The following is a 27195-nucleotide window of genomic DNA, read 5'->3' as shown; positions in this document are numbered from 1 at the left end:
TCAAGAGCCAGGAACCATGGCACAAATGGGAAAACCTATCAGAATTACCACTGTTCCAAATGTAACACCTCAGGTTTTTGAGAGTTGTTAGCTCCAAGTGAACCCGGTGCATTTATTTACAGTGAAAAATGTAAAACACAGTTCAAACCAGTCAGGGCAGCTGGAAGGTCTTATACACCTCTCTGCACTTAAGCATTACTTTGTGGAGGCATGTAAGGATGACACGAGAGCTCATCACATTTTATATCAACTTTAATCTCAGCTTCACTCAACCCAGTGACTTCACAAGGCGGCAAAACATCTCCTAGAATCCAAAACATCACTCCTCCCTCTTCCCTTCTCGCTGGGTGTGAGTGGAATCCCCTGGTGGTTTGCCACAACTTATTATTAATCTCTGACTCTCATCCACAGCATATTTTTAGTTCTTTCTTCCTTCTCTCACCCCAACCGGTCGTAGCAGATGGCCGCCCCTCCCTGAGCCTGGTTCTGCTGGAGGTTTCTTCCTGTTAAAAGGGAGTTTTTCCTTCCCCTTATCACCAAGTGCTTGCTCACAGGAGGTCAGTTGATGGTTGAGGTTTTTCTGTATTATTGTACGGCCTTTACCTTACAATATAAAGCACCTTGAGGAGGGAGGGGTCTGCAAAATGCCGGATGGCTCTTGGGCGCCTAGGACCCTGTTCTCGACCTGGAAGATGGTTTCTTTGGGGTGCAAATTTGTGCTCCTTAAGCATTTTGTGTGTCACAGAAGGCAGTTTTTTATGATCCTCAAAGACGCCGCTAATGAGCTAAACCTGTCTTTCAGTTTCAAAATAGATGGTTTTAATTACATGGTGTTTGCTTCATCAGAGAACATGAAATGTTTTGGTTGTGGTGGAAAAAGGCATTTAATTCGACCCTGTTCAGAAAAGCTAAGAAACACACAGCCAGCGGATGATGCAGATGGACAGCGGGTGCCGGCCAGAGCACCTGGCTGGCACCCGCTCGGCCCTGCAGAGCCAGCTGGGGCCACGGGAGCCCTGCTGTTGCTGAGGTGGACCCCAATGCCGAGGCACAAGTTGAAAATCGCCCCCTTATGAGCAGTGAGAGGTCTGATGTAAATGACAATCTGCGGAGCACTGGCATCATAGAGACTCATATGAATAATGACCAGTCTGCAGGTGTTTTTGACATAAATCAAAAAAATCAAACAACTTTTGAGTTTGTGTGTGAGGATCTTTGTGAAGATGACAATATGTTTGAAAATGTTAAAGCCTGAAGAAAGTGTGGAGGATTATGTGGCAGTGCTTTATCAAAGGTGCCCAATTCAGCAGGGTTTTATTAATTTCAATTAAATTCTGTTTTATTTAAGAAGTGCCAAATCACAACAGCAGTCACCTCAAGGTGCTTTATATTGTAGGGTAAGACCTGTAATAATACAGAGAAACCCCCCAAATCAGACAACTTTCTTTGAGCAAGTGCTTGGTGACAAGGGGAAGAAAAACTCCCTTTTAAATGGAAGAAAGTTCCAGAAGAACCAGGGTCAGGGAGAGGCGGCTATCTGCTGTGACCAGTTGGGGGTGAGTCGAGGAAGGCAGGACAAAGACACACTGTGGAAGAGAGCCAGAGATCAAAATTAAAATTAGATTAATACAAAAGTATTTGAAGTGAGCAAGGTCTCCACTGGTCTCCAGCACTGCACGCTAACCCTCAAGCTGATCCTTTTAGTTTCAGTCTTTGTGTTGGAAAGGTGCATACGCAGTATTAATCATGATGTTCTCCTTATGTTGTCTCAGCATCACTGGCACCACAGTGGGTGAGGCCAGACAAGAAACACATCTACAGAGTTCCTGTCGGGAAGACGGTGAAGTTTCACTGCCAAGCGACAGGAAAGCCGCTTCCTGCCCTGCGATGGTACAAGAACGGAGAAGAGGTCAGGATGGACCAACGAGTCAAAGGCCTCTAGAAACAACTTCAGCTTGTAAAGCTTTACGTCACCCTTTCTGTATCTTTCTTTAATCTTGCAGATCAGAGACCACACATGGACTCTAATAAAGGAGTCAGTGGCTTCTTCTGATGAAGGGAACTACACCTGTGTGGTGCAGAATGGACACGGGACCCTCCAACACACCTATCAGCTGAATGTAATTGGTAAGATTATCTGCAGCATGTATACACGGCATACAGCATGCTTTATTGCAAAAACCAGATGGTTCCAGTACTTTGGACTGTGTGTGTCGACCATAACTCTGATCTTCAGTGGGTGTGTCCGAACTTTTCACTGGTCCTGTACAACCGCCCACACCAACAAGGAGGTTGCATGACTGATGGAGGCGGTTTGGCCTTAACAAGTAAAAATAAATTTACAGCACTTTGAGAAGTATAAGAGTGGAAATGCTGGAGTGAATAAAGTGCTGATTTGCTGTAGGGGTGTCCCAAGGGTATTCTTTGTTTAAACCGCATTAAAGCTCACTGAACAAAGTCAACAACAACATATCAAATACACCTAACATTAAAATGTGACCGTGTGAAAGAAACACAGAACTCCCTCCAAATCTGAGATTGCAAATATAACCACATAAAAACTCAATATCACTAAACTATGGCACAGTGAGCTTTAGTAATAACATTAATGCGTTTTCTAAGTACTTACTAAGTGGACAAACATAACGTCAGTAAACTACAAAACATACAGAGTTTCATAAAGACTTTATCCAGACTGAACATCCTCATGTTGCAGGCAAACAGAACGGCTATCTGTCTCCTCCTGCTCTCTGTGGACATTAGTCGTTTGTATGATCTTGCATCATGCTAACCTTAAACCTTGTTTTGTTACAGAGCGTTCTGTTCAAAAGCCAGACCTGCATGCTGGGCTGCAGGCTAACCGGATCGCTGTTGTTGGTAGTGATGTGGAGTTTGTGTGCGCAGTGATCGGTGACCCACAGCCTTACATACGGTGGTTCAAACACAAGGGTAAGGGTAAGGGTTAACGTCATCAAACCGTGATCTTTTCCTAAACCCAAGCTCGTAGTTTTTGTGCATGAGTGTAACAGGGAGAAAAAATGAATGGGAATGAAGGTCACAGACTGCAGCTCCAGCTCCAAAGATGCACATTCTCTGTCATCACATGTACAACCACTCGAGTGAAGACTGGAGCTGAGCTGTCATCTGCTTTGTGGCTGGGGAGGGTACCGGGCAGGCCTGACACATTCAAACATATAAAAAAATACCATTTATAGGCAACGGTCAGGAAGATCGACAGCTGCAACCTCCAGAATTAGAATGGTATTTCGAGGATGGGGCACTGAGCCCAAATGGGACAATTTCTATTAAATTGTCCCATTTGGGCTTAAACCTCTCTATTAAAGAGGTGTCTTATTGGAGCTGCAACATCAACCCTCAAACCACCTGGTGGACACCAGAGATGCAGTAAAAGGAGTCCTATCAAATTTTAGTTAGCTTGTGAGCCTCTGGAGGCAGCTGACATGTATGGGAGGGTAGAGTATAGCTTTGGGTGTCACTAAAACAAAAACTCACATGTTGGTGAAGCCATGAAGCAGGAAATTTAGTCGCTCTCAAACCATCCAAAGATCAGCTGCTGACCTTAAACGGGGTCACCTTCCTCCACCTTTTCTGTGGAGGAAGGTGAGGGGACAAGAGTGACAACTCAGCTATTAGCAGTCGGATGCTATGCTGGTGTACTGGCAAAGACTCCACCTGTTTGCTCAAATTCAGATTCATCAGGAAGGCAGGGATGAGAATCAGCACCTCCAAATCTGACGCAACAGTTTTTATCTAGAAGATGTTGGATTGCCCACTCTGGTTAGTTTCTTTCCATACCAGAGTAAAGTGAAGTCAGGCATTCATAGAGGGCTTGGTGAAATGTCTGCTGTGCTGGGTGAAGGTAAAGCCGCCGATTTACTTGTTAATCTATATTTTTACCATGATCTATGATGATGAGCTGTGGCCTTGGACCAGAGGCATGAGAGTGCAGACAAATGCGGTGGAAAAGAACTCCCTCTGAAGGATGTCTCGGCTCAGGAGGGTTCCAGAGACGATGGATGGGTAGAAGTTAAGACTTGTATAATGTGTTACAGTTTACTGTGCTCTTACCTGCATATCACCACGATATGCCACTGAACCATGGGATTACTTTTCCTTTCCCACACATGGACCGAGTCTAGTCCCGTACTAAAAGAAAAGTAAACTAACTGACGTAAACTGGCCTTTAGTGTCACACTCTTAAAGTTCTCTCAGACTCCTGACCCAGTGTTTAGAGCTGTATCGACCAGCTTTGATTGCAACTTTTTGAGTGAAACATGTTTGGGTGATATCCATGTCCCTCTCCCTCACAGGACGAGGATCTGAATACGATGGATTATGAGGTAGAATTGCTGCTGACTCTGAGAAACGTAACTCTGGATGATGCTGGAGAGTACACCTGCCTGGCAAGCAACTCTGAAGGAGTCTCTCGTCACACTGTATGGCTCATAGTGATCGATGGTATGTGACCTCATCTCTCTCTGTTCACCTGTTCATGCCCACCTGGTCTCTGGTGAGCTGCTTCTGGGTAGGATTATGGTTAGGGTTTCATGTTAACCACATGCTGGTTACCTCCCAAATCAAGTCATTTTGATGCTGTAGTTCATCTATTATAAAATAAACGGGCAGACAGGAAGCTAACCCTGGAGATGTTAAATGCTTATTATTTGTGTTGTAATTTGGTAATGGCGTAAAACAAAGGCCTAATTTTTAGAAAATACAAGATAATAAATAAGGACTGTTAGTTTATTATGAGTTAATTTTACAGACTACCCAAACTAATAAGAAAGAAATAACCAGTCATTGGTAGCTACATCACATCAACATTGCTAATGGATGCCTGTATAATAGAGGGTGTGCAACGATTATTTCCCAGAGGGCGATTCTGTTGACCTGATGTTTGGATTGGGGTGGGATCAGTCCTGACTCTAAAAGCTGATCTGTGGGCCGACCTGTTCAGTGTTTAGCAAACACTGCGTTAGGGATAAGGGAAAAGCACTGCTGACGCTTTCCCCTATGGTTTCACGATGGTTGGAAACCTTTTTTTACATTTTAATGGAGGTGGTAATTTCCCCCAAAATGGCATTTCTCTTTACCGAGCTTATCATACCTTACACAGAGAGCGCCATCTCTCAGAGGAGGGAGCCCTCAGCTGTGAGATTTCTGTGAAGCGAGCAGATCTGGTTTTAAATGCTTTTCTCCTTGCTTCACTCTGCAGAAGCATCGCTGCGGCTCCTCCAGAGGTCTTCTCCAGTCCACTGCTCTTCAGCCCACACATGTCAGCACTGGACCTAGTTTATGTCAGCGGTCCTCTCAGTTCTGTTAAAAAGTCTGTTGTGTAGCTTCAGTTCTGGTGGTGAATGTTCAGAGTTTCAGATAATAATCTCAGCACAGTCATCCATGTGAGCCCAAAGTTCAGACAGTTGCAGTCATTGCTGCAGTTTTCAGACTTCACCTGAGCGTTGAAGAATCCAAAATATAAAAACAATCATATAGAAAACAAACAAAAAAACGTACATTTGGAGGATGGTGGATGGATGGAGGTTTGTGCTTCGCTGATCTGGATTCTGCAGCTCTTCTCTGACTACATTTGACCTCTTTCACATTGGCTCCTTTATGTGTAATGACATGTGTTATAAGAATAAATCTTTAATTTGATACTTTGTTTACTGTGCATCGTGATTTTTTAAATCACCCTTGCAGATTACTAAAGGAAACTCATAAACACTGAATGATCCTCTCATTGATTACCACTTTACTGACAGCATTTATACCGGTAATCAATAATCAATAATTACCTAATAACCCACATTCGTCCAAAGTCTCATTTTCAGGACTCTTTAAAATGTAAAGAGAACATTAGAGATCTGATATTGATCTGCAGCAGATCCTACCGACAGGTAGCTAAAGAACAGCACATTCATCAACTTCTGATCACAGATATTACTGATTATTGGAGGAAACTGCTTCACTGATCACAGCAATGATTGATTCCCTGCTGCTTCTGTTGGACTTCTTAGAGAAGCATGACTGTATGTGTGCTCGTTCCTGTGGGGAGGCAGGACCACAAAAACACCACAGAATCAATGTGGTGTTTTTGTGGTTGTTTACGTGAAGTTTATAATTTAGCTCATATGTAACATTTAACATCTGCAAGGAAACACAAGCTGTGAAGCCAGTAAAATCCCCAAAATGTCATGCTAAATACTTATTTTGCCAAATCTTATAGTGAGAAATACTTCTCTCAATAGGTTATATTGAGGTTACATTGACACCTTCTGGTTTAAATTGGTATTACAACAGTGTCCAGCCTAACTTATGTTGTTGTGTCTGCAGTTGTTTCTTCATTAATTTCCTTAGGGATTATTACAGTATTCTGATTCTGATTAATTAAGAGCTTATTGTAAGGACCTTTAAACAACATGATCACTTCACTACTTCTAATAAATAACTAAGCTTGTTTACATGAACAACCTGGTTTCATGTTATAAATTCAATAAAATGGTAATATGGATTTGGATTATCAATCACTTTTTTATTGTGTTTTTGATCGAAGTGCCCTTTTTGGGAGTGCTTGGGCCTTTCAGGGCTGAGGTATCAGTTCAGTGTGGGACTTTACTGTGGTGATCATTCACCAATAGCGGTCCTTCTACAACGTGAACAGTGTGGTCATGTCATTCAAGCTGATTTGTTCTGTAAAAACTGACATTAGTAAGATGGATATCGATATCAAAGCTGTACTTTGTGGCCTGCTAAGCCCACAGGGCTGGTGCCGATCACATCTTCATCTGTTGAAGATACAGTTAAACTCTGAATCACAGAGAATGTTTTGCTCTTTATGGTTTATGTGTCCTTCATCACTGTTTCCCAGTGAAATGTTGGTTTTCCTGATTTTTCTGACACCACATGAAAGCACCTTCGTTCACAGGTAACCCAGAGTCACATCCACACTCCTGCAGGTGTAATGTGAGCAACCCTCAGCCATCTGTCACTGAAGGTAACGATGGGTCTTCAGCTCACTAGTCTGGACGATTAGCCTCCATCAGGCTTTTCCTGGAACCAGAAACACAGCGCTCTGTGTTTACCGAAGTTTCTGCCTCTGCACAAGTGAAATGAGAGGGTTAGACCCCAAGAGAACAGGTGAGGTGAATGAAGTTTAAGGTCAGAGTTTTACTCTGTTATATTTAACGTTGCAAGATCAGATCAATGATACAGAACATGAAGAACAAACTGAGGCATGATTAGAGGATCTAATGTTGCCTTTACTAAAGCAAACCCTACACCACCTTCATTTTAGCCCAGTATTTGTAGCCTCACCATCATTGACACACTTACACACACCTGAGATAAGCTCTTTAGGCATGACCATGACCATCTCCTCATCTGATCAAAGAAAAGGATCACTTTCATAAGTTCACCACCTCTTTTCATCTTCATACACAAACTGAATCCACAGACTGTACAGGTGTATCACACACACATAAATACCTGCTAATCAGTGTGACATCCAATCAAAATCCTCAGATGTTACTCAGCAAACCTGGAGTTCTGCCTTCTTGGACAGTCTGTTAGTACAGTAACCTCACAGCAGTCATATTATTGATCAGATGATGTCATTAAAAATGCTCCAACAGCACAAACACGGTCCAGTGGTCCAGTTCAGGTGAAGCTAGCAGACAGCTAGCAGCTACAGCCGGCTGTGTCACCATCCACCCATCAGTCAAAAAGGCCACACCCCTAACAATGCAAACTCCCCATGAAGAGGAAATTATTTATAAATGATCAACAGAGACCAAGCAGTTTGTGTATCGTAAAAGTGTAAATGTGTAAACCTGTTTATTTGTACTGTAAAGGTTTAACATGGGAGTGTATGGAAACCACTCAGTGCTGCCTCTGCTGGACACCAGAGGAAGTGCAAGAAGATTGCAATAACTCTTTGTGAATTACAGATAACTTCAGTCCCACAAAAATAAAACAGAACTGTTGAGATGAGATTTCCTCTTACTTTTACCTGCTGATCAGTTATGCTAAGCTAAGCTAAGCTGAGCACAAATGTGAATAACTAAATCTGAAATGTTCCCTGTGCTGCGCTGAGCCGGTCCTGCTGAGTCCTGGTTCTCTGATTCGTCTGTTCATGCGATCATCACATCTTACCAGCAGAGCTCCCTCTGGAGAGGATTTAGACATTCATGGAAGCCTGGGGGGAAACTGATGGTATTAGCGCAGGAAACAGGAAAGACAGGCTGAAGCAGACAGACAAGCACCTGAAACACCATCATGTTTCCTCTCTGTGGGAGCGAAACGCCATGTTTGTGTGAGCCATGATGAAGACTCTCCTCATCAATGGACCCTCCACTTCTGAGGCCGTCCTTCTGCGCCACACCATCTCAAACCCAATATCATTCAAATATATATTTAGACAGAACTCTATAAGAAACCATTTATGAACGCGCTTGCAACCGATCCTCTCGTCTGCACCAGGATGATGTGATCAAAGTTATTACAGCTCAAACTAAAGCTGACCTTAGTTATTATGACGAAAACAAAGACTAGAAAAAAAAAACAATCATCAGAGACATTTTCTAATGTCCGTGCTTCCTTAGACTCATCGTTTCACTTTCTGAGGAAACAAACAGCTGCTCATGAAGTTATTCTAAAGAATAACTCACATTTAATCCACAAAGCATTAAAAACTCTGATATTTTAATATGTTAATCAGTTATTTTACAGATCCAAGAAAGAAAATCCATAAACGAGGCATTCAGGAGCATCAGGGAGATTTGAGTTTTACACATTTATACATTTATACAGACTCTCGCTCCCACCTTGACCCTTTCATGTCCCGTTTCTCAGATGAGACAAACTTTATGTACAATATTCACACTGAGGACGTCTCGTCAGTCCGTGCTGTTTCCTGAGCTCGGCTCAGTCCAGCTGTTCTTCACATCAGGCCGCAGCCAAGCAGCTCGTCCCAGAGCCACCGCCGCCACCGCTGTGCAGGAAACGGGAGGAAGATGATTCAGGAAGGAGAATGGCTCCCGGGAGGATTATGTGGAGATGGAGGAGTAAGCTGAGGAGGCGCTGACCGGGGAGTACTGGACCGGAGTGTACTGGATCAGAGGAACGGCCAGGTCCAGGTACTCCTGAAGAGGCAGAATCACAAGTTAGAACAGGAAGTGGAAGCTCTGGAGACTTTAGCTCTGTCACATGACGCCAAAACTCGCTTCTAACTTTTCTTTGCTCAATGTCACATCAATGCTCTCTCGCCAAGAGACCCACGCCGCTTCAAATAAATGAATACAATCATGACCCCACGTTTTTGAAAGGTCAAAGCAAAGCTGCAGTTCCTCTGACGTCCAGCAGAGGCTTCAGCACTGAGGCAGTCACACAGCTCTGCGTTAGCCAACTGCAACTAAGATGAGAGAAAACCAACACAGACTGTGTGTCTGTGAAGGTTCTCAGTCATCCAGGTCATCGTAGTCTAAGGAGCTTGGAAAGAAAAGCGTCTGGACTTCTTAAAGTTGCTTGAAGACGTTTCACCTCTCATCCGAGAAGCTTCTTCAGTTCTAAGGTCAAATGGCCGAGAGTCCCAGATTTAAACCCAGTGGGAGTATCCCCCCAAAGAGGGACAAAGGACCCCCTGGTGATCCTCTAATCACATGAGCCAAGGTGTGAAAGCGGGTGTGGGACCTAATCAGCCAGGGTTTCGGGTGAGCTCATTGTTAAATAGGGTAGGGTGGGGCCAGGTTTAACAATGAGCTCACCCGAAACCCTGGCTGATTAGGTCCCACACCCGCTTTCACACCTTGGCTCATGTGATTAGAGGATCACCAGGGGGTCCTTTGTCCCTCTTTGGGGGGATACTCCCACTGGGTTTAAATCTGGGACTCTCGGCCATTTGACCTTAGAACTGAAGAAGCTTCTCGGATGAGAGGTGAAACGTCTTCAAGCAACTTTAAGAAGTCCAGACGCTTTTCTTTCCAAGCTCCTTAGACAACACAGACTGTGGTATAAATTTCACAGCAGCTCACAGATAACTTTAAATTTACAGAAATAATAAAATAACTGTCTCAGTCTTCCTGATGGTTAGCGAGTGCTCCACCCATCAGTTAAATGTTTAAAGAGGAACGAGAGGGACCAACTGAAGAGAAACAGCTGAAGTGGAGGATATTTGCAGGTTTTACTCCTTAACAAAGAAACGACAAGTCACCTGGTTGGCCATGATGGAGACAGTTCGATCCAAATCCTCGACCAGCTGCTGGAAGGTCGGCCTGCGGGACGGGACGGCGTGCCAGCAGTCCCGCATCATCAGATACCTGAGAGCACGCAACACACGCTTTACTGCGCAGGTCGGATCAACACATCAACGAACACAATACCAAATAAAACGAAATATCCTCTTTTGATCACAGATGTTTGCAGCTGTGTCTCTGTTTCCTTATTTACATGCAGTCACGTGCGACTACACAAGCGACCTTCAGATTTGGCTGAAGGTTTGTTAGCTGCAGCTGTCTGGAGATACTTGTTTGACTAGTTTCAAGTGAATTTAGAGCATAAAAGTCGTAAATGTTGGATTTTTAAAGTCGGCTCATCCTCCAGGTCTCATGTTTTCAGATATTGGCATTTAATGAAGCTGACTCTTCTGCTGAGTTTTCCAGGAATGACCGGCTCCTCTGCTTAAGTGTCAGACTGAAGCGTTTCATGTGATGATGTACTCACAGCTCCTGAGGGCACGCCGATGGCTTCTCCATGCGGTGTCCCTCCTTCAGCAGCTTGAAGAGCTCCTCGACAGGGACGCCGGGGTACGGAGACCCCCCGAGGGTGAAGATCTCCCACAGCAGGACCCCGAACGACCAGCTGTGAACACAGAGGTGAACAAGCAGCTCTGTAATTTGCTTCCAACTGTCACATGAAAATAACTCATAAAAATCCTCATTTATTAATAATTGAAATATTAAATAGCTAACTATTTCTCTATTTCTCTATATCACTATTTCTATTTCTCTGCTTCAGCTGAAGACGACATCTGAACCATCAAACATGTAAACATTAACCCATGATCTTTAGCACCAGCGTCTAATTTCACACTCCATAGATCGGAGCTGCCAAACAGCTACTTGCTGCTTTAACGTCACCTTCTGCTGGGGTGGAGTAGGAACAGGGTGGAGGTCCACTCCAGGCTGGGATGAGTTTCACGAGTCGGAGGAGAGCGGAGCGGGTGATTGACAGACATTTGTGTTGAGCTTTGAGGGCGAAGTTGCAGATTTACAGCTCGTTCTACGTTCCTGCCCTCACCCGTGAGCACGACCGTGGGAATGAGCTTCCAGAGGGGATTCAGGGACGGGAGTTCAGGAGCTCAGAGCAGATTTGCTCCTCCACATAAAAAGGAGGCAGGTTCAGCATCTGAACAGGATGCCTCCTCATGATGAGTTTCAGGTCTAATTGGAGGAGACCCCAGTGCAGACCCAGGACACGCCGGGCTGTAGGGGCGGGCGGACTGATCAAGTATCGACAGTATCGGTGGCAACACAGGTATCGGTATCAGATCAGTACTTAAGTTTGTTCAGTGTTGTACCCGTTCATCAGACAACAGGCGTGTCTGCAGCCACCCCTCCTCTCATGCAGGCACGCTTTTCTCTGCCCCCTCCTCCCTGCTCTGCTGTGATTAGTCGCCCTGCGGTCACATGAGCAGCACTGAGAGGAGCTGTGCAGGCTGCAGTGCGTGTAGAGCTACTTCACAGCTGTACGTGAAAACACTGCAAACACGATGCTGCTGGAAGGAAACCCCTCACACCCAGCACAAAGGTCAGAGGTCACAGTACTTCAGAGAGAGAAAGAATATCCAAGTGGCTCACACAGAGGTGAAAGCGATGTTTCAGTCATGTCATCGGTCATGACTGAGAGTTGAGAGACAGCATCATCTAATGTGAAAGTGTTTTTGGCCATTATACAGTATCTCACAAAAGTTAGTACACCCCTCACATTTTTGTGTAAATATTTTATTGTATCTTTTCATAGGAGATATGACACTTTGATACAATGTAAAGTAGTCAGTGTGCAGCTTGTACAACAGTGTAAATTTGCTGTCCCCTCAAAATAACTCAACATACAGCTATTATTGCCTAAACCGCTGGCAACAAAAGTGAGTACAGCCCTAAGTGAAAATGTCTAAATTGTGCCCAATTTGCCATTTTCCCTCCCTGGTGTCATGTGACTTGTTAGTGTTACAAGGTCTCAGGTGCAAACCGGAAGGTGTCTTGAATTTGGTGTTATTGCTCTCACACTCTCATACTGGTCACTGGAAGTCTAACATGGCACATCAGGCCAAAGAATTCTCTGAGGATCTGAAAAAAAGGATTGTTATTTTACATAAAGATGGCCTAGGCTATAAGAATATTGACAACATCCTGAAACTGAGCTGCAGCACGGTGGCCAAGACCATACGGCAGTTTAACAGGACAGGTTCCAGTCAGAACAAACCTCGCCATGGTCGAACAAAGAAGTTGAGTGCACGTGCTCTGCGTCATATCCAGAGGTTGTCTTTTAAAAATAGATGTATGAGTGCTGACAGCATTGCTGCAGAGATTGAAGGCATGGAAGGTCAGCCTGTCAGTGCTCAGACCATATGGCACACACTGCATCAAATGGCTGTTGTCCCAGAAGGAAGCCTCTTCTAAAGATAATGCACAAGAAGGTTTGCAAACACTTTGCTGAAGACAAGCAGACTAAGAACATGGATTACCTGTGGTCTGATAAGACCAAGATAAACTTATTTGGTTCAGATGGTGTCAGGGATGTGTGGCGGCAACCAGGTGAGGCGTACAAAGACAAGGGTGTCTTACCTACAGTCAAGCATGTTGGTGGGATTGTCATTGTTTGGGGCTGCATGAGTGCTGCTGGCACTGAGGAGCTACAGTTAATTGAGGGAACCATGAATGCCAACATGTAACTTACTAAAGCAGAGCACGATCCCCTCCCTTCAGAAACTGGGCCACAGGACAGTATTCCAACATGATAACAACCCTGAACACACCTCCAAAAAGACCAGTGCCTTGCTAAATAAACTGAGGGTAAAGGTACTTGACTGGCCAAGCATGTCTCCAGACTTAAACCCTATTGAGCATCTGTGGGGCATCCTCAAATGGAAGGTGGAGGAGCACAAGGTCTCTAACATCCACCACCTCCATGATGGAGGAGTGGAAGAGGATTCTAGCGGCACCCTGTGAAGCTCTAGTGAACTCCATGACTAACGGAGTTAAGGCAGTGTTGGAAAATAATGATAGGTACACAAAATATTGACACTTTGGCCCCAGTTTGGACATTTTCACCTAGGCGTGTACTCACTTTTGTTACTAGCGGTTTAGACATTAATGTTGTGTTGAGTTATTTTGAGATTACAGCAAATTTACACCGTTATACAAGCTGCACACTGACTACTTTACATTGTGTCATATCTTTAATGTTGTCCCATGAAAAGATACAATAAAATATTTACACAAATTTAAGGGGTGTACTCACTTTTGTGAGATACTGTAGCTGTTACTGTAGCAGCATATTTTCAGCTCACTGAAGTGTGTTAAATCATTTTTTAAATAATTATATATATACACCCCAAACATGAGCTATGAAACACGTCTGTGCTGACTGTCTGCTTTGTTTCCAGCCTGCAGCACAGTTAAACTACAGACGCTGAGATAGACTGTATTTACTTTGTATCACATAGCACTACTGGGGAGGAGGAGGAAGACAGAGCGAGGTCTAGGCATCTCTGCTGAGACTGCTTCTCCCTACCAGTGAAAATTATTTTAAAAACACACATTAAACATGATGTGATGAGCTCAAAAAACAGGAAGCCGTAAAATGCTGTGAAATCACAGGAAGAGGAAGTCTTGGTTCAAGTGCTCAGTAGGCTTCAGAGGACTCACACGTCGCTCTGGTGTGTGTAGATTCGGTCAAACAAAGCTTCCGGCGCCATCCACTTCACTGGCAACCGACCCTGCGGACACATTCAAACCCAAAGATCAGCACCCTGTCACCTTTGGCTTTCACCCCCCCAAAATAAAAGTCTGTCCGACTTACATTGGTGGTCTTCTTGTAGTAGTCGATGTGGTGGATGTCTCGAGCCAGACCGAAGTCGGCGATCTTCATTACGCTGTCTTCGGTGACTAGAACGTTCCGGGCCGCCAAGTCTCTGTGAATGCACTGAAGCACAGGGGAGGATCAGCCTTTACATCATGACACCGGGAATTCAATCGACAACCCAATACACTCACAACACAGCTACCCCCCTCCCCCTTTTATTCTTAAAGAATAAAGGCTGGAGACCAATGTTCCCTCTAAGCTGCGCACGTGCGCAATTGCGCACTGCTGGCACGGTCTCTGCGCACAGAAAATCTCTGTTGCGCACAAAAAAAAAATCTAACCTGAATTGAAATAAAAATTAATACTTTAACAATTCTGTTTTGCAGTGTTAGTCAGTAAGTGACTGGCTGCTCCTGTATGGGTTTAGAACGATGCCACCTTATCCCATAGTCCAACCAATCACGCGATTCACATTCATGTATATGCGCAGCTAATCAACGTCGTTGACAGGCTATGACAGCGTCCTTATGTGCCGACACCGGTGTTTGAGCTGTCAAAGCGGCGTGGCTGATGTGGAGTGAAGCCACATTAATGACAACGTGTACAACCATTGGAGATGTGAGCAGGACAGAGGGAACAATTGACGGAAAAAGTGGGGACTTTATACCAGTTTTTAAATTGTGTTGATAGGCCATGTAAAACCAGAGTTATGATAAAAATATATGCAATGTTTGGTTTTCTTCCTGAATACTATCGTTGTTTATATTTACTGTGGCAAGAAACGGTAAAAACAGCGTTTTATAAGGAAAACGCTCGAAAGCACTCTCCGCCTGTGAGCAAAAACAAACCCCACCCCCCTCTTCCTTTCCTATTCGTCCACAAAAGTACCATGTCGACCAATCAAAAAATGATATGGCAACGTGGCATCTAGTTGTTAAGAAACGGGGGGAAGTTTTAGGAGTCACGGTTGTGTTTTGAGATGTGAGAGATCTGCGACGTTTAGCGCAAATCTTGTGTAGTTAGTGTGTAGTGTAGTCAATAGTTTTGTTGTGTGTGTCAGAACAATGAGGCGACTGCTGAATGTTACAGGTGTTACAGGAGTGATACATCTCCTGTTGTCAGGCCTGCAGGTATCAGGCTGTTGTTCTCCTTTATCTCATAGTGGACAGAAATTATTTTTTGGAGTGGCACAAATAATTTGTGTGGCATCAGATTTGATGCAGAACAGCTGATTGTTCTGTAAACAGTGCATTAAAAAAAAAAAAAGCTGCAAAAAACTTTGTTTGCCAAACTCGGTTACTTTTTTGAAGAAGTAACTATATAATTAATTGCCCAGCATTGGTCATTATATACTATATTTTGCAGACAGAGTTACAGGACTCTCTCCCAGACCACAGACTCACAATACAAGTCAGAGCTTTATAAAAAAAAAAAAAGAAAAAAAAAAAGAAAGTTGTGTTTTCGAAATTGGAGTTCAAGTTATTTTTACTTCCAATAGTGTTAACATACTACACAGGTCAATGACTAGATTTTTTTAAATTTTCATTGTAAGTGGGCTAAAGCAGTTAATTAAATGTAGTCTAACATAAATGTAAATGCTGTAATTTGATTATATTAATAAACCATGTCACTTGGATTGATTAGATGCTGGCGTGACCACAGTGCACACGTCTGATGTCGCTCACAGTGGTCCAAGGGTTCGCTCAGGGAGTTTGTGTGTTCGCTCAGACACATGAAAAATTAGAGGGAACATTGCTGGAGACCCCTTCAGTTCATCCAGCTCCATATTTTTAGTAAGTTTGCACCAAGACGCAGCACAAGACAAAAAAATGATGATCAGTTATAATTGTAGGGTCTTTATCTCACAATATAAAACACCTCGAGGCACCTGTTACTGTGCTTGGTGCTACTTAAATGAAATGGAATTAAACTGAAGCATGATTCTTCTGAGCAGCAGAGTCCAGGAATAAACGTATGGAGATGGGTGTACCTAATAAAGTGGCTGTGAGTATATTTCTGCACTGCGTGTGTCAGGTTTCTCGTCAGACGCTCTGTGTTTACTGGCAAAAGAAAACCGATGCCCACAGAGTTCACAAGATCGTTCAAGCATGAAAAGGAGCAGAGTCTGCGCCCTGATGATGAAAAGTCTCTCTGACCTTCTTTGATGCGAGGTATGCCATCCCTCGGGCCACCTGGTACGCTGCCGACACCAGCTCCCTGACCTCCAGGCTGCCCAGCGACGCCTGCCTGGAGCCGCTCCAGTATTCCACCCCGACCGGCCGGCGAGCTCGCAGATACTCCCTCAGATTACCCTGTGCAGCGTACTCCACCACCACATAGAGAGGACCTGCTCCGGGTCACGGCGACCCGAGAGAATGAAAGAAACGCGTTAATATCAAATAGTCACAAGGCAGGAATTTAAAGACCTCAGACGCGGCGGCGCTCACCGTCCTGCGTGCAGGCGCCCACCAGGTTAATGATGTTCTTGTGTTTGCCGATCATCTTCATCATTTCCATTTCAGAGATGAGGTCAGACAGATCCTTCTCCGTGGCATCGGCTGCACGCAGCAACAACACGTAATCTTTCAGCGACAACCTCAATGTCATGCCCCCTGCAGCTCACACTTGCACAAGTTTCCACATTTATATTTGGAGCTCTGCTGAGACTTCACTGAGCACCACGACAGTCAGAACTTTACTTCCTTCTAAAGTAATTTGCATTTATTTTATTAGGGGCACACACACAAGCTGGAATGGAGAAGCTAGGGTGGAGGTGGGTTGCAAAGAGGCAGCTGCAGGGGGCATCTTTCACCCTAAACTGCTGCCTGCAAGTTCTCTCACCTTTGAGCATCTTCACGGCGACTTTGGTGACCCGTGTCGGTTTGTTTTTGTCGATCCCGATGGCCTCGGCCAGAACCACCTGACCGAAGCAGCCTTCGCCCAGAGGCTTCCCCAGAGTCAGCCTGAGGACGACAAACAAACGGTCAGCAGATACAGGAGCACGCTGAACTCACTCTCACTTTCATTATATTTAAACCTTAAGGACAGACCGAGAAGACGAGGCTGACGTAATTTCAGAAACATGCTGTGCAGCTCAGTGACAGTGAGCTCTCCAACTCAGTCTGTAAGCTGGTTGTTTGGTCGTGTTAGTGATAGGTCAAAGGTCACAGAGACAGGCAGGTTACATTAGAATGTAACAGATGAAGAAATAACAGTGCAGTCTTTGCCCTGATGTCAATTGCTGCAGCAATCTCAAGTGCAGATTGGGAGGGGCGAGGGGCAGAAAAGGCGTGGTTACCGGTCACGAGGCAGCTCCCACGCAGGGTCGTAGGGAAGTTCGTACTGCGACGCGCCCACCAGGACGGTGGTGGCCGCGCTGGAGAGACGAGACTGACGCATCAAACACATCCCCGATTGCAGTGAGGACGACGACTCGACTGACACCTGTGGACGTAGAATTCAATTCTATTTTATTTATACAGCACCAAATCACAACAATAGTAACCTCAAGGTGCTTTATATTGTAAAGTAAAGACTTTACAAAAGTAAAGTAAAGTAAAGACTTTACAATAATACAAAAGAAACAGAAAAAAAAACAACAACCATATGATCCCCTGTGAGCAAGCGCTTGGCAACAATGGGAAGGAAAAACTTCCTTTTAACAGGAAGAAACCTCCAGCAGAACCAGGTTAAGGGAGGGGCAGACAGTTGGGGAGGAAGATGGGACAAAGACATGCTGTAGAAGAGAGCCAAAGATGAATGATAACTAATGATTCAATGCAGAGAGGTACAAACACATGTGAGTGAAGAAACACTCAGTGCATCATGGAAATCCCCCAGCAGCCTACACCTATTGCAGCACAACTAAGGGAGGATTCACGGTCACGTGATCCAGCCCTAACTATATTCTTTATTAAAAAAGGAAAGTTTGAAGTAGTGCTGTCAGCGTTAATCTCGTTAGAATGATGCTAACGCCATAACCGCATTAACGCAGCAAATCTCCGTTAGCGAGTTAGCGCGGATCGCCCCACGCATGGGGCTGCATCATGGTGCAGCTATGGGCTAACTCGCAACAGAGCTCTGACTTTTTTGTCAGCCTGGCTACAGTGCTGAAGAGAAACCTAGGGTTGTTCCTATTTTCTTCAATCAATGAAATAGTAAAATGTTCTGGCTTTGCAGAGCAGCAAACTATTTCTCCAGGCTAAATGATGATCTTCTAAATTTGTGATACGCAATTTCCTCTCCAGCTAATGAGTTATCTGGTTTAGGGTGCGCGTTTGAGAGCACATCTTAAAAAGGAGAGAGCGAGGGCGCCTCACCTGTCTCCTCACCTGTCTCTTCAGAGGCATGCTCTTGGCTAATTTCTGCACGACCAGCTGGTTGCTGAAGTCACTTTTCTTCGGGACACAGCAGAGCCTGCAGATGACTGCTGTGGCGGTGAGGACGATGATGATGAAAAACCCAAGGCAGTAGATGAAGATCTCCAGGTACGCCTGCGAGGTCAGTGGGGAGGGCGGAGGGTCTGAGGAGAGATCACATCAGGAACCTTAACAGAGATTTGAGCTCGTTTCTGTGCGTGGCAAAACTGCAAACCTTCACATACCATCGACCACAGTGAGCCACGCAGAGTGGTGAGACACCCCAATGGAGTTCGCGGCCAGGCAGGTGTACTCTCCAGAGTCTTCCAGAGTTACGCTCCTCAGATTCAGCACCTCCATCTCTCTGTCTGTGGCGTTCACGTTGGCAGTCTAAGAGAGACAAAGGGAGCGGCGCTCCTGGGATTATTCATGTTTATGTAAAGCGCTGCTATCCAGGCAGCACGCAGGTATCCCCTGAGGTGTGATCGGGATGTAAAGGGAACAAGTTTGACTACATTTATATCAGCTTTCCATACTTTGAGAACACGAGCGTAGGGCAGTCCGTCCGGTCCCACTTTGCTGCCGTTGATGACGATGTGTTTGAGCCACTGGATGTGAGGCTGTGGGTCGCTGAAGACGCGGCACACAAAATCCACGTTGCTGCCAACCACTGCCGTCTGGTTGGCTGGCAGCCCGGCCTGCAGGATGGGCCTGTGAGGAGAGCGCTCTGAAACAGGTAGGATGGAGATAAAGACAGAGGTAAAATAAGAGGACAAGAATGATGATTTGCTGTGTTTTTGTTCAGTTTGGAGGAATATGGGGTTTCATAGAGCTTCGGCTGTGCCTGAAATGTTCACCATCACTCTTACCGACTACATCCAGCTGGTAAGTGTGTCGCAGGCTTCCATATTCGTTCTCCACCACACAGGTGTAGTTCCCTTTATCAGAAGGAACCACTGACTCCATAATTAGAGTCCACATGTGGTCTCTGATCTGAAGGACAGAACACAGGTAAACGAAAAGGATGAAAAGGAAAACTAACTCTGAAGCTTCCTCTGATGTCACAAACTCACCTTGTAGCCTCCGATTCGTTGGTCCTTCCTCAGCTCGTTCCCGTTCTTGTACCAGCGCAGGGAGGGAAGCGGGTTTCCCATTGCTTGGCATCGAAACTTCACCGTCGTGCTTGCAGGAACGGCGTGAAGCAGCTTCTCCATCTTGTCTGGCATCACCCACTGCGGCTCCAGCGCTAACGAGGAGACACAGCGACGTAAGCATCCTGATTACAAACACCTGTCTGAGAGAGAGAGAGCAGTTTGAAGCTTACGCTGCTGCAGCTTCTCGCTGCTCGTCGACAGCTCGTCGGACAGCTTGTTTTCCTCTGACGAAGACTCGTCATCTTCTTCGTCTTCGGAGGATTTCACAGTGTCTGCTTCAAAATAAAAGGCAGTAAGTTTAAAGCATGCAGCTTTTACAGTTCTCCATTAACCTCAATGACCACACATGATGTGTATCACAGGAAGATGACTGAGAGCATCTCAGAGGACATCAGACGGTCTGATTCCACATTCAGAAGAATAAACTAACATCCGGCCCTTTTTAGACATGAATCGGAATCAAAACACTTTAGTAATCCCAGAAGCAGTGATGTCACAACACTCCAAGACAGAACAGAAGCTATATACTATATAAAAGCATTCTAATTTTAAATATCCCAGTATGTTACACAAATCAAATATATGGTTGACACTGAGGTGCCCCTCTTGATGCTTTGATTCTGTGGAAAAGCTCATACCAGAAGAAGTGTAATGCCAAAATGAATCTGTAAGACCTGATGGGAAACATCAGCTTGTGAAATGTGCACATTTAACATGTGGCTGAAATAAACTGCTAACTGTAAACAGGGCAACAGCTTTAGAAGACTTTCGTTCCAGATCAGGAGGTCGGTTTTCAACAAGACAAACCTATAGCAGCTGGTTTCAGACAGAGGACCGAGGCCCAGGGTCAGATAAAGAGGGATTATTATGAACTGTGAATCATGCAGAGCAGCTCTGGGAGAGTCTGAGAATGAAACCTGGAGCAGGAAGTGAGCAGAACAGTTTCAGCTTAAACGCTTCAAAGAAATATCCTCAGCTGTTTCATATTCTCTGACCAACGGTCACAAACAGAAAACCAAACCAGCATCAGGAGCCTGGAAGGCCTTCTGCTGTAGACTGACGGTGTAAGAGGCTCTGTGGCTCTGAAAGTACAGCTCCTGGTAAACACATCAGAGAAGAACAGTGAGACAGGGACGCTGTTTACGAGAAACCAGCTCAGGATCGTTTTCTGTTACTGCGTCTGCCACAAGGAGGCGTGGCTTCAACCTGAGCCGAGCAAAACAAGAAACTACAGATTCAAACACTCAGCTGGAGTCCAGATGGTTGGACCGGCACATACCCACCCACATACACACACACACACACACACACACACACACACACACACACACACACACACACACACACACCACCCGAGGCAAGCATGTTTGTTGTGTCTGTGCTGCACAGCGCTTCATGTGTTCTCACAGGACCAGTCTGAGCGCTGTCCTCGCTCTCACCAGGAAAAATCACTCTAAACGCTTTCAGATGCTTTGCAGCCACAAACAACCAAACCTTGAAAAGTCACTTTCCTGTTACAGAACTTCTCTCATTGGAAACTTTTAGGAGCTTTTATATAATGTGGAGACAGAAACACCGCGACCACAGTCAAGATCAGATGTGAACGAGCCTCAAACAAAGGAGGGCGAGGCCCAAACAAGCGCTGCAGCACTTAAAAAGAGGCTGACGTACCGGCGCTGCCAGGAACCCGATTTATCATCACAGCGCCACGCTGAGCACCAGGCTTTAACCATGAACTGTGGTTATTCAGATAACCACAGCTCTCTGCTTCAGGCTAAAAATAGTAATAAAAGCCAGTGACAGTGACAGTAAAAAAAGCCAATTAAAAGAAACAAGTTATTGTGTCTCAGATTCTCTGTTAAGAGAATATTTGTGAGTTTATAGCGTTTCGCTTTCATTTCAGTTTTTCAGAAAAGTGTTTATGTGTTTATCATAACTCCCACATTTAACAGCGTCTGAAGCTGCAGCCACGCCGACGACACCCCGCTTTACTTCACTGCAGAAATTCACCTGCACATGCTTCAGTTTGGTTTCATAAATTAATAAAATGCATAAATACCAAATATTCACCTGCTTCAGAGTCTCCAAGAAGAGAGATGCACTTCTCTGACAAATCTTCAACTGAATTTTAGGAGTTTGGATTAGTTAGTTTAGTAATATCTTCCATAAACACCAGGGTCTTACAGCAGGGCTGTCACAGCTCAGAGCTCAGCCTCAGTGTTTACATGTATGAATGGCTCTAACTGCTTCAAGCCTCCATCAGGAGGCTACATCGTCTCGTTCCACGCTGGGATCCTGGATCCAGTTAAACTGAAATGCTAAAGCCAGCTGTCTAACTGTGAGGATTTGCTGCTGCTCGCTGGTGTCAGTTATACTGACGTGTCTGAGTTTGGGACATTAAACACGGCTTTAATTCAAGTTTAAATGAAGCAATCTCAGGACTGTAGGAGGTGTCTGAAAAGTGACTTTAGATACGTCTTTCAGTCATGGTGTCCACCCTCAGACCTCAGATGCTCCTCACCTGTGCGTGTGTCCTCTGTGGCTGGCCTGGACTGAGCCGGAGGGTCGTGAACCAGCAGAACTAGCAGAACCAGCAGGAGGCGGTGAGGGCAGGACATCGTGTCCCAACACAGCGACGTGCTCCGAACACACTGCAGCGACAACAGACACACAATGTCAGACTTCCTGCTTTCTCTGAGAGTCAGACTAGTGCAGGTCACCGAGGATGGAAATCTGCCTGCTTCAGATAGCTGTCAGTTTGAAATTAAAAGGCTGTGTACTGTATGATGTGAATGATTGGTGAGCAGAAGAATCCGAAATGTGCAAAACGCTGCCACAGGGAGGGTTTGTTCCAGTTTTAAAAGCTTTTTTCTACCTTATAAAAGTTTAAAAATACAGAAAATAGTGCTTCAACTTAAACTTAATACACTTTTTATCATTATTATCATTTAGTTTGTTTAAATGTACGATCATAAAATGAAAACAGGAAGTCAATAAAACAAACGAGCTGTGAGGAAATGTGAAAAGAGGATGACTGAAGCTCACACTCACATGCACCACAGCATCATTCATGTTTTGTCTACGGCTGCTGATGACCTTTGACCCCTCTGAGGTGACTCCAGCAGCACAAACTGCATACAATGATTGCGGTCATGAATAAACTTTCTAAAGCTCCAACCTCAACGCGCCGCAACATTTAGGAACTTTGTTTAAATCTGTGCCAGGAAACCAACCAATTGAAATTAACTTCACCAGTTTTGACAAGGAGCGTGGTCTGATATCAGCCAGAGCTTTTGATGGATACCAGAAGAGTTTGGTTGATGTGCAGCTGCTAAGAGATATTTAACCAAATATCAGTGAGTGTGAACAGACACACTGCCAAAAGCACTCACTTCACACACGCATACACACACACACACACACACACACACACACACACACACACACACACACACACACACACACACACACACACACACAGCTTGAGTGACATCCACCTGTCCATAGGGTTTAATATAAATCTCAGCTACCCTTTGCAGCTATAACAGCTGAAGGCTTTCCACAGGTTTAGGATTGTTTATGGGAATTTCTGTCCATTCTTCCAAAGGCACATTGTGAGGTCAGACACTGATGTTGGAAGAGAATGCCTGGCTCTCAGTGTCTGCTCTAATTTATTCCAAAGGTGTTCTGTCGGGTTGAGGTCAGGACTCTGTGCAGGCCAGTCAAGTTCTTCCACACCGAACTCGCTCATCCATGTCTTTATGGCTTTTGCACTGATGTGCAGTCATACTGAAACAGGAAGCTCCATCCCCAAACTATTCCCTGTGCCAAACAGTTTGGAGGTCCTTAGCGACTAACTCGACAGAAAGTTCCTCTGTGCACTTTGATCCTCAGCATCCACTGACTCTGCTCTGTGAGTTTACGTGGCCAACCACTCAGTGGCTGAGCTGCTGCCGTTCCTAATCACTTCCACTCTGTTATAATCCCACTAACAGCTGACTGTGGAATATTTAGTAGAGGAAACTTCACGCTAGACTTGTTGCAAAGGTAACATCCTATCACAGTACCACGGTGGAGTTCACTGAGCTCCTGAGAGCCACCCATTCTTCCACAGATCTTTGTAGAAGCAGTCTGCATGCCTAGGTGTTTGATTTTGTACACCTATGGGCATGGAAGTGATGGAACACCAATGATCTGGATGGGTGACTGAATACTCTTGGCGATATAGCGTATGTACCTGTGTGGATCAGAGAAAACCCAAACTTTTTCTTTAAAGTCGTTAAAGACGCATGCTGCACAGCTATTCCACTGGAGAAAGAACAGTTCAAAGGATGACCCTGACATTCATGCCTGTGGTGAGTAGACGAAACTGAAGGAGCTGAAGCAGCAGGAATGAACAGCTCCTCCTGACTGACCAAGACAAGCAGCATCTGACAGGACGCCTCCATTACACCTCCATTATGCCTCCAAGACACCTCCAGGCTCATTTGTTTCAGCCCCAACCAACCGGGATGAGACCCCCCGTGTGAAGACACCATTCATACAACACACATACACACTCACACCAGCATTGTTGCACTGGGAGTCAAACAGTGAAGCATCCTGTCACTGAGGACTTCACGGCCCATCCTCTCTGAGTTTCAGAGCTGAGATGTGGTCCTGTGTGAGCCTCAGCTCCATCCAAAGTATCGCTGAACTCTGATTATTGTTGATTTTTATTGATTATTGTTGATTGTCTGTAATATCTGTGGTGCAGCTCTCTTCAGTTTTGGTGCTTTCTTTATTTTCTTTAACTAAAAAATCTTTAAACATGAAAACTGGATCCAGATACATCTCTACGACTTCCGCTCCTCATTTCTGAGCCCGGATGATGACTTTTTCCTCAACCCAAGTGTGATTTGAACTCGGGTGTGATGGGTCAGCTAAGTTGGGGTAATGCTGATGGATGATGAGGGTGGTGTCTTAAACCAGCCTGATGCTTTCATTAGGAGTCATTTTGGAAGCTGCCTCCACGTCACTAACATCAGTCAGAGCAGACCCTCTGAATGAAACCTTACCTGCAGCAGACTGTGTACACCTGTCCATCTGACACATCCACTCCCAAAACAGCTTCTCCCTAACACCACCCTGATCTACAGCTTCACCTCAAACACCACCCTGACCCTCTCCACTCCATCCTTACAGTCTGAACATCACATATTCTTATTTATGAGTGTTTACAGAAGGAACCGACTCACAGACACCTACACCACCTGCATCACCATCCACACCATCACAGACTCACAGACAGAATGATCATTTTAATGTGGTCGGAGGTAAATAACCTTAAAGCTTGAATCAGTGCCTGAGCTCGTGGTTACTCATGATTATTAGGGTTACTCTAGTTCAGAAATATTCTCCGTGCTATAATAAAAATTGTCTAGAAAAAGTGTCTAGAAACTTCCAGCTGCTCACATGAGAGGAAGCTGCGGTTCTCCTGCAGGGATCTGAGGATGGAAGGAACCATTTGGAGCTTTCAGCTACTGGCACGATGCAGAACCACCCTGTGTAGCTCCTGTCCTGTACAATGAATCCAGTTTTAATTTGATAAACTATTTTGGCTTCCTGCAATGACTGAGCATGACTAAGGCGTCTCCCTGGTGTCACGGTAACGCTATGACCTCAGAGAAACCCACCCGAGTGTCTTTCACTTCAATAATCCACTTTTCTGTGAGGGTGAAACAATCTGACCCTGGCCAAAGCGAGGCTGACGCACCAGTGCTGCCAGGAACCCAATTTATCATCACCGAGCCACGCTGAGCACCAGGCTTTTACCAATCTGGGATTTCTGAGACTAATCTGGTTGGTGGAGGAGACTTTTTGTGAATCTGACACGCTCGAGTAAGCAGGAGAGCGAGCAAACAGCCAGTCACAAAGCAATGCGCTTCAGTCTCTGACACAAACGCCAAAACATGCTTCAAACCCCATCAGACACCTGAAGTCATGCCTACTGCTCGCAAATTTCAAGATTAAAGCAAAGTGATGATGATGATGATGATGGTAGTGATGAGATCACTGTGAACCTGTTTACAGACTCACAGCTCACAAACAGGAACAGGAAACTGTAACAAGCTCCAACTACACCTTCACAGGCTCAGGTGTTCTGTTCTGACCTCACTGGTGATGATGACGATGATGATGATGATTGTGTGTGTGCTGGCACAGAGGAGGACTCACACACAGCCTGCAGCTGTCACTGACCCACTAACACAGACAAAATATTAGGAACACCTGTGCCTAATAAGCTTTTGGTCCTCACGCTGCAGCAAAGCCCAACCTGTGAGGGTCCCTGTGGTATCTAACACAGGACGCTAGCAGCAGATACTCAAATACTTCGAGTCCTGTGTACTGTGAGTCAGAGTACTGCAATTCAGACCTCTCCCAGCACAGCATCAGTCTCTGCTCCGCTCTCAGCACAAGAAAAAGTGTGTGGCTTTTGCTTTACACTGATCCACACCACCTACACCACCCACACCATCACAACTCTGGTGCCAGCCTCCTGCTTTCAAACTAATCATTTTACATTAAACTGTTCATTTTTCTTCATGTAATAAAGGATGAGACACACACACACACACACACACACACACACATGTCTGGTTTGCTATCCTCGTGGGGACATCCCATTGACATAATGCTTTCCCTAGCCCCTTACCCTAACCCTAACCATTAAAAATGAATGCCTAACCCTAACCCTTACCCTAAACCTAACCATAACCTAATTGTAACCCTGACAGTAAAACCGCATTTTGAGTGTGAAAATTGCTTTCAACCCCGAGGGGACCTGGATTTTGGTCCCCACGGTGCAGAAAGTCCCCACCAGGATAGTAAAAGTCAGATTTTGGTCCCCACCAGGATAGTACGAACCCGTACACACACACACACACACACACACACACACACACACACACACACACACACACACACACAGTAAACCCCTGGTCGGAGCATCTGGTCCGGTGTGCGTGTCAGAGAGAGAGTACACCTGTACCTGTGAGCAGGTGAAGCTGTGAAGCTTCAGAGCCCTACAGGTACAAACATATCTGAGCTGACCTCAGAATAGTGAGCCCCCTCCCTCCTCAGAGCAGTAGTACCTCTGTTTTTCGCAGTACTTACAGACACACAGATCCCGCTAAACCTCAGATCAGAGTACCTGTGGAGCTCCACGGTCTGCGGAGGAATCAGCGTTATTCCCGGGACTGGGCACCAACAGCAGCCTGCCCGCTACTCCGTCTGCGGCTCTAGTTCACGTTAAAGCCCCGGCGGAGTGATCCAAACTCCTCTTGCTCTTCGCACCGAGAGCCGCGCGTGCAGAGCACAGTCCCTCACGGTGTTTGTCGGTGCACGGTCAGCGGGAAGGCCCGCCCACAGGGGGCGTTTCTTCCCCTCCTCCCCAGCGCACCGTGGCAGGGCTGGTTTTACCGGTGCTGTGGGGACGCGTGTATACGGCCGCTATGTGGGGACAGAAAGGTCCCCACACTTGTAACTTCCAGCATGGGACATCGGGCTATTGGGTGTGTTTATAGCTGGGTTTAAGTTTGGTT

General features: G+C 45.4%; 1 protein-coding gene across 6 annotated transcripts; it reads right to left on the bottom strand.

Moving 5' to 3' along the window:
• Positions 1-8717: 8717 nt before the first annotated feature.
• On the bottom strand, positions 8718-26948 carry LOC134631039 (fibroblast growth factor receptor 1-A-like). Of its 6 annotated transcripts, none has more exons than XM_063478945.1 (17): positions 26768-26948; positions 22134-22263; positions 19783-19887; positions 19532-19704; positions 19328-19451; positions 18995-19185; positions 18704-18848; positions 18420-18622; positions 17399-17544; positions 16942-17063; positions 16548-16658; positions 16257-16447; positions 14098-14220; positions 13944-14014; positions 10738-10875; positions 10229-10334; positions 8718-9161 (listed from the first exon to the last, which is right to left on the bottom strand). In XM_063478945.1, the coding sequence occupies exons 2-17, from the start codon at positions 22228-22230 to the stop codon at positions 9066-9068; spliced, it is 2142 nt and encodes a 713-aa protein (XP_063335015.1). In that variant the 5' UTR covers positions 22231-22263; positions 26768-26948; the 3' UTR covers positions 8718-9065. The 6 variants fall into 6 exon arrangements, with proteins under 6 accessions (XP_063335015.1, XP_063335019.1, XP_063335018.1 ...); XM_063478949.1 differs by having other exon boundaries at positions 18432-18622; XM_063478948.1 differs by having other exon boundaries at positions 19783-19884.
• Between the last annotated feature and the right edge of the window lie 247 nt (positions 26949-27195).

Source organism: Pelmatolapia mariae, linkage group LG7 (assembly GCF_036321145.2).
Source record: "Pelmatolapia mariae isolate MD_Pm_ZW linkage group LG7, Pm_UMD_F_2, whole genome shotgun sequence".
In the NCBI taxonomy this organism is placed as follows: domain Eukaryota; kingdom Metazoa; phylum Chordata; class Actinopteri; order Cichliformes; family Cichlidae; genus Pelmatolapia; species Pelmatolapia mariae.
The sequence above is the reverse complement of the archived record's forward strand: the minus strand, read 5'-3'. Positions and strand labels throughout refer to the sequence as shown.